Source organism: Mus pahari, chromosome 1 (genome assembly GCF_900095145.1).
Source record: "Mus pahari chromosome 1, PAHARI_EIJ_v1.1, whole genome shotgun sequence".
Taxonomy (NCBI): Eukaryota; Metazoa; Chordata; class Mammalia; order Rodentia; family Muridae; genus Mus; species Mus pahari.
Window position 1 is genome coordinate 117506852 of NC_034590.1, and position 12481 is coordinate 117519332.

The following is a 12481-nucleotide window of genomic DNA, read 5'->3' on the forward strand; positions in this document are numbered from 1 at the left end:
AAGACAGGGTTTCTCTGTGTAGCCCTGGCTGTCCTGGAACTCACTCTGTAGACCAGGCTGTCAGTGGACAGCGATCCACCTGCCTCTGCCTCCTGAGTGCTAGGTGTCGCTCCACCACTGGTGAAATTTTAAAAACATTTTAAAAGTTCTTCTTAAACCTTTTTTAAAACACTTATTTATTCATTTTATTTTATTTATTTGTTTAACTGAGGGGAAGAATAGCCCTTGTATGTGGAAACAGGACAACTTTCAGTAGTCAGTTCTGTGTCCTAGGGTCAGGTCGTCAGGCCTGGTGGCAAGCACATTTTACCTGCTATGCCAGCTCACCAGCCCAGTAATTAAATCTTCCAGTTGTGTTTTATTCTCAGACTTCGTGATCTGTGAAAGCAGCAGACTGACACCAGTTTAAAACTGGCATTTCTAGCTGGACAGTGGTGGCACACACCTTTGATCCCAGCACTCGGTAGGCAGAGGCAGGCAGATCTCTGTGAGTTCTAGGACAACCAGGGCTGTACAGAGAAACACCAAATCAAACCAAACCAAACCAACTGTCATTTCCTCCCCAGCCAGGAGATTATATAGCCAGAAGGCAGAGACACCAAGGCAGGAAGTTACCCTGGGGCTCTGCTAAGGGGGATAGCCACACTTCTGAGACTCTCAATGTGTGTGTCTCTCCTTTCTTCCTACTGTGTATTCTGTCTCTGGATGCTTAGTTCAGGCCCTGACTCTGTTTGGTGTCTGCTTTGTACTCTGGGAACCTGGGATGGGGTTAACTGAATAGACTGTTAATAACATGTCTTTTGTTTGGTTGGTTGGTTTTTTGGAGACAGGGTTTCTCTGTGTAGCCCTGGCTGTCCTGGAACTCAGAGATCCACCTGCCTCTGCCTCCCAAATGCTGGGATTAAAGGTGTGTGCCACCTCTGCCCGGCTTAATAACATGTCTTAAAGGCTCCTGCCATACCGAGGATCTTGGGCTCAATGGATGGCCATCCAGTCCAGCTGAACTGGCAAGCTCTAAATTTCAGGGAGAGAGCCTATCTCCAAAAATAGGTCAAAGTGGGCATGCCTTTAATCCCGGAAGAGGGAGGCAGAGGTGGAAATATCTCTGAGTTCCAGGCCACGCTAGGTCTATGTTGTTTCTTCAGATGGGGAGTAGGGGAAGCCTGGTTCAGTGTCACACACCTTTAATCCCAGCAAAGACAGGAGGGTCTTCGTGACATAGAGAGGTCCAAGGCAGCTTTGTTTATGTAAACAAAGCAAAAGCACCAGTTCAAACAAACAAGAAATAAGGTAGAAAGTGATCGTGGAAGCTGGGCGTGGTGGCGCACGCCTTTAATCCCAGCACTCGGGAGGCAGAGGCAGGCGGATTTCTGAGTTCCAGGACAGCCAGGGCTACACAGAGAAACCCTGTCTTGAAAAACCAAAAAAAAAAAAAAAAAAAAAGTGATCGTGGAAGACACCTGCCACTGACCTTTGGTCTCCTATGCATACACTTGTACACACACACACACACACACACACACACACACACATTTATACACACCACTTCTTATTTATCCATTCATGCACTGGTACCCTGGTGGACATTTGGGCTGTTCTCGTTTTGCGTGTTGAGACTAATGCTGCTATAAAGGGTGCACATCTTTTTTTGTTTGAGACTGAGTCTCCCTCTGTAGGCCTGGCTTAGGCTCGACTGCACAACAATCCTTCTGCTTCCTGAGCTTTGGGATTGCAGGCTTTAGCCACCACAGATAACTTACATCTCACTCTTTTGTATACCTGTATAGTATTCCACCACAGGATACCTAGTGGCCCAAGAAGTTCTGTCATAAATGTTTTGGGCAAACATTATCTTGCTCGTGGGATGACAGCAATTGTGATTTCCATGTAGAGAAAGGAGGAGGAGACATAGGGCATGTCCCCATCTGTCACTTACACATCGCTTGCTCTGCCTTCTGTAGGCCATTAATGCTGCCAAACATGGGGTTGTCGGAGTGCTGGTGTACACGGACCCTGATGATATCAATGACGGGAAGAGCTTGCCTAACGAAACCTTCCCAAACTCCTGGAGGCTGCCTCCTTCTGGTGTGGAGCGAGGCTCCTACTATGAGTATTTTGGGGACCCTCTGACTCCCTACCTTCCAGCCCACCCCTCTTCTTTCCGCCTGGATCTTCACAACATCTCAGGAGTTCCCCCAATTCCCACCCAGCCTATCGGCTTTGAGGATGCGAGAGATCTGCTCTGGTGAGCCTGTGCCCAGTCTGTCCTGACTCTAGACACCTGCAGATGCCAAACTCACCCTCACAGATACTCTCTCTCCCCCAGTAACCTCACAGGAACCTCTGCCCCTGCCTTCTGGCAGGGGGCCCTGGGCTGTGAGTACAAGCTGGGACCGGGCTTTGAGCCAAATGGAAGCTTCCCTGCTGGGAGGTGAGGCAGGGCATCTCTCACCCCTCCCTTCCCCCAATTCCCTTCTTCCCTTGATACCCCCTTACCCAACATTCCTTCTTCCCTCTTCCGGGTGGTCTCCCAGCCCTTTCCAAAATGGCTCAGTCTTTGGGGGAAGCTCACTGCAAGGAAGTGACCCAGCAGACCCCACGGGGTCTCCCTGACCCTCACACCCATTTCCCAATTCAGCTACTACTTCCTTTGACCATGCTCCGGGACCTGGGCAGTGCATTCCTGGCCACTGTCAACTTCCCCATCTGAGCATTCCTGGCTGAAAGGTGTCCCCTCTCCCCAAGCTAAGGAGACTTCCAACCCAAAGAGAGTATGCTTTGCTTACTGCCTTTCTTGGTCCTGTGGGGCAAGTGACTGATGGTGTCGCCTTCCCTCTCTTGACTTCACTTTCCTCTGAGTCTGATAGGAGGACAGGAGAGGGCTTAAGTTCTAATTATATCCTTCATCCCACCCCTAGTGAGGTGAAAGTGAGTGTCCACAACAGGCTGGAGCTGAGGACCTCCTCCAATGTCCTGGGCATCATCCAGGGGGCTGTGGAACCTGGTGAGCCTGTTTGTACTGAGCCCTACCATTCTTGAGTCTTCCTGGGTCCTGCCCTGGTTACAGCCCACCTTGGCCTGCCTGCCCTCTGCTGTCCCCTCTCTGCCCTTCTGACTCCAGTCCTCCCTTCAGATCGATACGTGATCTACGGAAACCACCGGGACAGCTGGGTACATGGGGCGGTGGACCCCAGCAGTGGCACTGCTGTCCTCTTGGAGATCTCTCGAGTCCTAGGGACCTTGCTAAAGAAGGGTGAGGCCATGCTCTCCTCTGGTTACTCCCCCAGAAGCCCCAGAGGCATTTCCTGCCCATTTCTTTTGTTTCCTTCATCTTCAGGGCTCACTTGAACCAGGCATGAGCCCTGGAGGCATTAGTACCTGGGTGCCAGCCCCTGGGCTTGGGAGCCTTAGAGCTTATTAACAGATAGTTGATACATGCAGCCATCTCCAGGAGCCTCCTATGTGTCCTGGGAAAGTCAGGTCCCACAGGCTGTGAGCATGATCCGTCCAGGCTCTGCCCATAGGGGGCTTTGCTTTGTAAACCAAGCCTATCCATTCTGGTGACATTCCAGCATAGGAGACCCTCAAGAGAAGGAGTGCTGGATCCTCAGAGTGAGGGATCATAGCTAGGGAGGACGCCGAGCATCCAGGGTCAGTCAGGGTAATGAGAGGACAGGGCAGGATGGCGGTTGAGGGCTTCTGTGTCTGGGCTAGAAGACATGAACTGAGATGAACTGGAGGACTCTTAGCAATGATGGAAGGTCAACAGATGTGACCAAAACCAGCAGAGGAAGGCAGGTGGTCATCTGGAGCAGCAGGTAGATCCCTGGAGGACTGTGTGCCAGTCTAGCCTACTTGGGAGAGTTTTAGGCCATGGAGCCCTCATCTCAACAAACAAACAAAAAAACTAAGGTGTTACTTGGATATAGCCAATCTTTTTCCTATGCATTTATTATAACTTAATCTCTCAAGTATAGAAAGAATCTAAATAATGGATTTTCTATGTAGATTGTCAGGAATTACTAATAAATAGTATGGAGTATAGGCCTTCTAGAAATGAGATGGGGCTGGTGAGATGGCTCAGTGGGTAAGAGCACCTGACTGCTCTTCCAAAGGTCCAGAGTTCAAATCCCAGCAACCATATGATGGCTTATAACCATCCGTAACAAGATCTGATGCCCTCTCCTGGAGTGTCTGTAGACATCTATAGTGTACTTACTTAGGAGGCGGGGTGGGGCCCTGGGTAAATCATGTGCCCCTGGAACCTATGCTGTCTGGATTTGAACCTGGCTATGCTGCCTACTGACTATAACCTTGGGCAAGACATTTAACTTCATTAATTCACTGGCTCTGTTTCTTCAACTGTGAAGTGGAAAGACACTTTATTTTTCCTTTATTTATATTTTATGTGTATGGGTACTTTGCTTTTATGTTTGTCTGTTCACCATGTGCATGCAGTACTGCTGGAGGACAGAAGAGAACGCTGTATCCCCTGGGACTGGAGGTTGGAAGCCTCTATGTGGGTGCTTGGAGTGGAACCTGGGTCCTCTGGAAGAGCAGCAAGAGCATCTCTCTAGGCTCCCCTCCCCCACGCACAACAAGGCGCTCTTGTAAGGGTTGGCTTGGGATAAAAGTATTTGGCAACTACCAATGTATTATCAACAAACGTTTCCTGGGATGTTTAGAGACGAAGGACAGAGAATCAACTCAAAGCAACTCTACCATAGAACAGAGAGGAGGTAGGGCATTCAGGTCAGAGAGACCCACTGGCCCAAGGATTCCCAGGGTACAGTGTGTTGAAAGTGAGGGGCTAGAAAGAGGACTGTCTCCTGGAAGGCTGGCAGAAGGGTGCCAGGCGGTGTGGTCTGACCATCTTTTCACTCTTCCCTCCCTTCCATATCCTTGGCCTACTCTCTAAGTCTCCCTGGGTCAGAGGACCCTGTCCTCTTCATGATTTCTTCTCTCTAGGCACCTGGCGACCCCGCAGGTCCATCATATTTGCCAGCTGGGGAGCAGAGGAGTTTGGGCTCATTGGCTCTACAGAATTCACAGAGGTGAGTGGGCTCCACGGAGTGGGGAGTCCTTGGATGGAGCAGCAGTGGACTGACGTCACTTCCCCTCTCTCCCACCCTCCTCTGGCGCAGGAGTTCCTCAGCAAGCTGCAGGAGCGCACGGTGGCCTACATCAATGTGGACATCTCTGTGTTCTGTAAGGGAGGCTCGGCCAGTTGGGTGTGGGCTGGGAAAGGAAGGGGCTGGGTCTGAACAGGCCTCCCTGCTTCCTTCCACAGCCAATGCTACCCTCCGGGCACAGGGTACGCCCCCTGTACAAAGTGTGATCTTCTCTGCCACCAAAGAGGTGCAAAGGGTTAGGGGGACTACTTAGAATAGGGTGGGCAGGCCTGGAGCCCGTGGGTCACAGTTGACCTGGACCCCATTGGGGTCTGCTGGAGACCCATCTGGTTGTTGAGGCTGGGTTTTCTGAGCTATCAGGTGTTCCTCTCTGTACCAGATCAGTGCACCAGGATCGAGTGGCCTCAGTATCTATGACAACTGGATCCGATATACTAACCGCACTAGTCCAGTATATGGACTGGTTCCCAGGTGAGCGCAGAAACCAGACAGGTAGGGGGCCCATAGGTCCAGCATGTCCACCTGGCACCCTCCAGAGCCTGTCTTCTTCCCTTCTATAGCCTGGGCACGCTGGGTGCCGGCAGCGACTATGCTGCATTCGTTCACTTCCTGGGCATCACTTCCATGGACCTTGCTTACACCTATGACCGGGTGAGTAGAGTCTCCACAGCACTCCCTCTCCAGCACTGCTGTGTCAGGTATCAGGGGAGGATCTAGTCCAGACAGGATCTGGTTCTCATTCACTAAGTGTCTGTCAACTATGTCTTAATCGTGCTTCCTGTTGTTGTGAGAAAATGCCCTGACAAAGGCAACTCTAAGGAGGAAGGGCACACGTCCAGGCTCTAATCCATTACAGCAGGGAGTCACAGTGGTGGGAGCTCCAGAGAACTGCGTACATCACACTCACAGAGCAGAAAGCAGTGAGTGGGCGCTCAGTCAGGCTGGGCAGTGGTGGCGCATGCCTTTTATCCCAGCACTCGGGAGGCAGAGGCAGGCGGATTTCTGAGTTTGAGGCCAGCCTGGTCTACAGAGTGAGTTCCAGGACAGCCACAGCTATACAGAAAAATCCTGTCTCAAAAAAACAAACTAACGCTCAGTTTCGTCATCCCTGACCTAGGAATGGTCAGAAGTATCAACTCAGGACCCCACACCAGGTTCCCAGCACAGAGGAGATATATTTGCTCCAGAAGGACAGAGGTCAGGGCAGAGGGACAGAGGTCAGGGAATAAGAGACAAAGACAGGAGATAGAGGATGAGGGAGAAGGGGAAGAAGTTTTTTTGTTTTTTTGTTTTGAGACAGGGTTTGTTTGTTTGGTTTTTTGAGGCAGAATTTCTCTGCATAGCCCTGGCTGTCCTGGAACTCACTCTGTAGACCAGGCTGGCCTCGAACTCAGAAATCTGCCTGCCTCTGCCTCCCAAGTGCTGGGATTAAAGGCATGTGCCACCACTGCCCGGCAGGGAAGGAGTATTTATTCTGGAGGACAAAGGACTGTCTCTGGATAGAGAGGAGACAGACATGGCCCATAGGTAAATGGAGGTTTATAAAGGTAAAAGGTGAAACCCTGTGTTAGGATGAGGTGTTGAATTTTAATTGGGCATGCTAACTAGGTAAGCCAAAGGGGGCTTTTGATTGCTGGACTTCAATGTTTTGATAGCTGGACAGCCTCAGGAGGGATTGGCCAAATAAGGGGATAGACTTCTGTGGCTAGCTTCAGGAATGTAATCTAACAGTTTTTAGCAAGGCAGAGGGAATTGGGGAGAAGGGCAAGAACTGTTCTAGCTGGCCAGAGTCTCTTCTGTCCTCCCACCTCAGTAAATGTATGCAAGATAGACTCCCACAGATATGCCCATAGGCCATCCAGATTTAGATACTTCCTTACTGAGACTCCATCCCAAGGTTTCTAGATTGTATCAGATTGACAATTAAAACCAGCTATTAGCACTGGGCAAGACAGGCGGCTTTCCTAGGCCTCTGAGCATCTCTTTCTGCTCATCAAACACTTGCATTGGTTGTACTGAAGTTCCACCTTACTCATTCTGCAATGCTGTCACATCATGTTATGCCTTATTCCGGACAAGGAAAAGACTGCTGTCAATCAGTTGTAGGATGGCAGTGACCATGAAGAACCAAGTGTGGAAATGCTTGTGCCAGTGTCAACACAAATCAAGAAATGTTAGGGAACTATCAATATGTTTGGGGATTGAGGTGGGACTACAGTGCATCCAGCCTGTACCTCTAGAGCGGATGTTCTAAATCCCTCCACCACCACCACCACCACCCCCCCCGCCCCCGGGCTGTGCTGCTCTGGGATTCCCATATTTGATTCCAAAGCCCCATGCTTCTCTGCCTTCCTATCTGGGTGATACCAGGTTAGTCCCTAGTCCTCAGTTCCTCCTCCGGAAGTGGAAATTCTGAAGCCCACAGCTTACCTTGTAGCCCACTGTGGGTACCCAGATTTCTCACCCCAAGCCTACCTCTTCTTTATTTCTCTAGAGCAAGACCTCGGCCAGGATCTACCCCACCTACCACACAGCATTTGACACATTTAATTATGTGGAGAAGTTTCTGGACCCTGGTGAGGAGGGGACAGGGGCATTCTGAAGCTGACAGAAGGATGGGCTGAAGATACAGCCCTGGCCTTGGGTCCCCTCCTAGGTTTCAGCAGCCACCAAGCTGTGGCACGGACTGCTGGGAGCGTGCTTCTCCGGCTCAGTGACAGCCTCTTCCTGCCCCTCAATGTCAGCGACTATAGTGAGACACTAGAGAGTTTCCTGCAGGCTGCTCAAAAGGACCTTGGTACCCTGTTAGAGAAGCAGAACATCAGCCTGGGTATGCATGCCCCAGCATGGAGTCTTGGGGAACCCTGTATCCCCAGGTAGGGCTAAGCCAGGTGTTTCCCACTCAGGGCCCTTGGTGACCGCAGTGGCGAACTTTAAGACTGCAGCTGCAGCCTTGGGTGAGCACATCTTGACCCTGCAGAAGAGCAGCCCTGAGTGAGTATCAGCAGAGGGCAGGTGTCTGGGAGGGGCACCTGGCATGCATCGAGCTGGCAGCTGAACTGCTGGCTCGCAGTGACGCACATGCTCTCCAGTCCTCTGCAGGTACGAATGGTCAATGACCAGCTGATGCTCTTGGAACGGGCATTCCTGAACCCAAGGGCTTTCCCAGAGGAGAGATACTACAGGTGAGCCTATGCCAGAGCTCTGGGGAGGAGGGGTGGAGCGATGGCCTCCCACCCGGAGCTTTCCTGTGTCACTGCGAAATGCACTTCACTGATGGCTGGAGACTGAGGCCCAGCCTGCACTGCTGTAAGCCCTGGCTTTGAGAGACCAGACAGGAGTTTTATGCTTGCGTCCTGACAATGCTGAGTTCCAGGTAACCTCTCACCGACCCTCTGCTTGCATTTTCTCCTCAGCCACGTGCTCTGGGCGCCCAACACAGCCTCTGCTGCCACATTCCCAGGTCTGGCCAATGCTTGTGCCAGGGCCCAGGAAATCAACTCCGGACCTGAAGCTTGGGCTGAAGTACAGAGGCAGCTTAGCATTGTAGTAATGGCCCTGGAGGGTGCAGCAGCCACCCTGGTACCTGTGGCTGACCTCTGACCCCAGCCCTGTCCCTTGGGCTTTTTCTTTATCTTGCACCTCTCACACCTGTTTCCCTGAGGTATGTCCCAGTCTTTTCTGAGGCCAGGAGTAGGTAGATCAGCAAACACTCTCAAGCTTTTAAAGCAACAGCTGGGGTCCCTGTAGTTAAGGACACCTGCTCATGGTAGTGGGTGTATCGGGGGCCCAAAGTAGTGTAGAGGCTAGCCCATTGTTTAGCCTGCTTTCTTCTTCCCCTGCTCTCTCTCTCCCCCCTCTTAACCCTCAAATAAATGAAGTCTAAAAGTTTCTGTTATTGTTTGGAGATTATAAGGAGTTCCTTTTATTGTTTGGGAATTATGAAAAAGAACCCTAGGTGCTCTGACCCAGGCCTTGTGGGAGCTGAAACCTTCTCAAGCTGGAGATCCAGGTCTGTGAATGTCCCCATCTTCCTCGGCCATGACCACGTCCTCCAGGGTGTGTCCCTGCAGCTTGTTTCCCACTAGTATGTGGTAGGTACCAGAGGGTGGGAGTCCTTCCTCAGAGTACTGACCCCTCAGGAATACAACTCTGTCTTTATCCAAGGTTAGTCCATGGGCCTGGCACAGGTCCCGTGCCTCCTGGAGTCCATCCAGGGCCAGAAAGTGTTCTATGAAGTCCAAAGGCAGGGTCTGTCCCTTAGGAGTGCTCAGGGCACGGGACAGGCGGGCTAGAGCTTTGCGGCGGGCGTACCCAATGTGTTCCTGCACTGCGCAGCTCTGTAGGTAGGGTAAGGTGCGAAGCAGGCGAAACAGTCGGGCATGGTTGTCTTCCCGAAAGGCGGCGTCAACAGCCAAGGCCGTCTGAAGGGGTGGGCAGGCACGCAGGGCGGCAGGCAGCTGTAGAACCTCCTGCAGGGCTTCCACAGAACCTATGAAGGCAAGCAGCAGAAAGACAAGGATGCTTGATGCTTTCTGGGTCAGGCATTCCTCACATCCCACCCCTCCAGGCCCAAGCTATTTATATACACCTCTAGTTCCAGGCAAACTCATTTCAAGAGCTTGGCTCTGCCCACCTGCCAACTCCAGTCATGTTCCCTCAGAAAGGCTACCCCACTTCCTCTCTCCTCTTCTAACAAAGACCCAGCCATCTGATCCTTCTCTGGTCTTTTGTTTGTTTGTTTGTTTTCGAGACAGGGTTTCTCTGTGTAGCCCTGGCTGTCCTGGAACTCACTTTNNTGCCTGCCTCTGCCTCCTGAGTGCTGGGGTTAAAGGTGTGCACCACCACGCCCGGCTTCTCTGGTTTTTTTTTTTTTTTTTTTGGTTTTTCGAGACAGGGTTTCTCTGCATAGCCCTGGCTGTCCTGGAACTCACTTTGTAGACCAGGCTGGCCTCGAACTCAGAATTCTGCCTGCCTCTGCCTCCTGAGTGCTGGGGTTAAAGGTGTGCACCACCACGCCCGGCTTCTCTGGTTTTTTTTTTTTTTTTTTTGGTTTTTCGAGACAGGGTTTCTCTGCATAGCCCTGGCTGTCCTGGAACTCACTTTGTAGACCAGGCTGGCCTCGAACTCAGAAATCCACCTGTCTCTGCCTCCCAAGTGCTGGGATTAAAGGCCTGCGCCACCAGGCCCGGCTGGTCTTTTTAAGGTGCCACAAGACCAGACCTCCTTCGATCTATGTAGGGACACAGGCCAACATAACTTAAAGGCTTGCCTGGGGATGTCCTGGAGCACGGGCTATTATGCTAGACTCAAACTTAAGGTTTCTGACTTAGGGTTCCCACTGCTGCCTGGAGGGTGCTGGCTTCCCTACACCCCCCCCCCCCAAGGGTCATTGTTTGAGGATGACTCTGCCCTAATTTCCTTCTCAGGAAATCTTGGCACTGGAATCTTGGGCCACTTTTTTTTTTTAAATTAGTGAATTTAAGAGTCACTGCGTACATGTATGATCTAAATATACTGTATCCACATATAAAATCATCAAAGAATCTGCCTGCCTCGCCTCCAAAGAGTTCTGATACTAAGGCGCCAGTCACCACGCCCACTGGACTTTCCTATAATTAAACAAACCACCCATAGGAAAGGAACCTTTTAGCAACCCGTTAGATACGTTTATGGGCCAGCCCACGGAGTAGTTCTTGAAAGTTTGTAAAGTGCTTTCTAGGTCAACTCAGTACTATCCTACCTCCTTCCACCTCTACTATGTAGAAAACTGCCCAGTTTGAGAATGACAGACCTGAGGTCCCACGTCGGGACTCTTACCAACTGACTTTCCCAAGGAGAAGCTATTGCTGGGGGAAGGAAGTTACGGTACACCCCATCTACAGTTAGCCGTTGCTGCTACAACTGCGTCTTCCTCACCCCAGGCTCCTCAGGTCCCCGCACTTAGTTCTCTGGGATCGACTCACCCAAGTTGTAGAGCAGAAAGAGGCCCTGAAAAGCAGCCTGGCGGGGGTGCGGGGCTCTGCCCCGCGCGTAGCAGCGCCGCAGCGAACCGAAGCCTTCCTGCACCTGAGTCTGAAGCAGCACCGGGTCCGCGGCTCCGCGCGGCTCTTCTGGCCGCACCCGCGCCACCACGGCCAGCAGCGTGGCCAGCGCAGCCTCCAGCACTGTCGCCGCGTCCGCGTCGTCCACGCCCTGCAGCGACAGATCTAGCCGCACGGCGCGCAGGCGGTCGGCCACGAAGCTCGCCACCTCCGCGCACGACACGTCGGCGCGGCCAGCCACCTCACCGGCCAGGTAGCGCACGGTGGCCAGGAGCACTGCGGGCGGCCGCAGCAGGCTTGGCGGGGGCCGGGCTTTGCCCGCTGCCGGCCGGCTGTACTCCTTCACGGTGCGCCTCGGGTCGGCTCGGGGAGCGTTCCCACGGCCGCCCGGCTCCACCTCCAGTCGGTGCAGGCGGCGCTCGCGCTCGCGACGGACGCGCTCGGCGGCCGGGCACATGTCTGGGCACAGGCCCATGGGCAGTTTGCAGTCGGACATGGCAGGGGTGTGGGTAGAGGACGCCCACTCAGCATCGCCGGGCCAGCGGAAGCGCGGCACTGCATCCTGCCGTGGGCTCGAGGCACCGGCTCGGGCCCCGGTCAGACTGGCCCACTCAGCCCGCCGCGACTTTCTCCATTTGCAGCTCCCGCGGCCTTTAGAAACGCCTCCCATAATCCATCGCGCCTGGCTTCGGTTTTCCCCCTTAAATCGTCCCATGATGCACCGGTTTGTAGTCCCGCGACGTAGGCCACACCTCCCCAGGGCTGGGATTTGTTGGTTTAGCTTTTTGTTCTTAGGGCTCTCGAAGTAGGGAGTCCTGCTTTATGTACGTGTCCATCATTTCTTTAACACACTGAGCTAGTGCTGCGTGCCTGTCGTTCTCCATTGTTTCCCTATGCGTTTTGTTTTAAGACAAGATCTCTCTGTGTAGCTCTGGATGGTCTGGAAGTCACTATATAGACCAGGCTGACTTTGAACTCAGCAGAGATCCGCCTGTCTCTGCCTTCCAGTTCCCCGGATTAAAGGCAGGGCTACTCCTTCATAGGTATTATTAGCATTATGTCTAAGCTTCACTTCACTGTTAGCAGACAACAACCAGCTCGGCTCCACCCCACAGCTACCTGGCAACAGCCAGGTAGGCCTGACCCACTATAAAAGGGGCTGCTTGCCCCTCCTCTCTCTTGCCTTCTTGTTCCCTCTCTATTCCCCCCACCCCCTTAATGGCCAGCTTCTACTTCTCTTCTCCTCTACTTCTCTCTCTCTCTCTCTCTCTCTCTCTCTCTCTCTCTTTCTCTGCCTCTACTACC

General features: G+C 52.6%; 2 protein-coding genes across 2 annotated transcripts in view; one reads left to right on the top strand and one right to left on the bottom strand.

The window, feature by feature from the left end:
* The window catches only part of Naaladl1 (N-acetylated alpha-linked acidic dipeptidase like 1), a 10386-nt gene extending 1651 nt beyond the window's left edge, over positions 1–8735 (top strand). The window contains exons 5-18 of the mRNA XM_021215751.1: positions 1962–2245; positions 2327–2431; positions 2919–3004; positions 3134–3253; positions 4969–5054; positions 5145–5208; positions 5291–5358; positions 5512–5603; positions 5693–5783; positions 7627–7708; positions 7789–7962; positions 8039–8126; positions 8225–8317; positions 8549–8735. Coding sequence (XP_021071410.1) covers positions 1962–2245; positions 2327–2431; positions 2919–3004; positions 3134–3253; positions 4969–5054; positions 5145–5208; positions 5291–5358; positions 5512–5603; positions 5693–5783; positions 7627–7708; positions 7789–7962; positions 8039–8126; positions 8225–8317; positions 8549–8735 — 1620 coding nt within the window. The remainder of the gene's footprint in view (positions 1–1961; positions 2246–2326; positions 2432–2918; positions 3005–3133; positions 3254–4968; positions 5055–5144; positions 5209–5290; positions 5359–5511; positions 5604–5692; positions 5784–7626; positions 7709–7788; positions 7963–8038; positions 8127–8224; positions 8318–8548) is intronic.
* A 292-nt stretch (positions 8736–9027) lies between these two features.
* Sac3d1 (SAC3 domain containing 1) lies at positions 9028–11949 on the bottom strand. Its single transcript, XM_021203183.2, has 2 exons — positions 11099–11949; positions 9028–9624 (listed from the first exon to the last, which is right to left on the bottom strand). Exons 1-2 carry the CDS (start codon positions 11889–11891, stop codon positions 9128–9130), a joined length of 1290 nt encoding a protein of 429 aa, XP_021058842.1. The 5' UTR covers positions 11892–11949; the 3' UTR covers positions 9028–9127.
* Between the last annotated feature and the right edge of the window lie 532 nt (positions 11950–12481).

Coding starts and splice junctions, on each gene's coding strand:
- Sac3d1 (XM_021203183.2), bottom strand. CDS start 11,891: ATGGGACGATTTAAGGGGGAAAACCGAAGCCAGGCGCGATGGATTATG. Junction 9,625..11,098: donor CTTTCTGCTCTACAACTTGG/GTGAGTCGATCC, acceptor TTGCCTTCATAG/GTTCTGTGGAAGCCCTGCAG.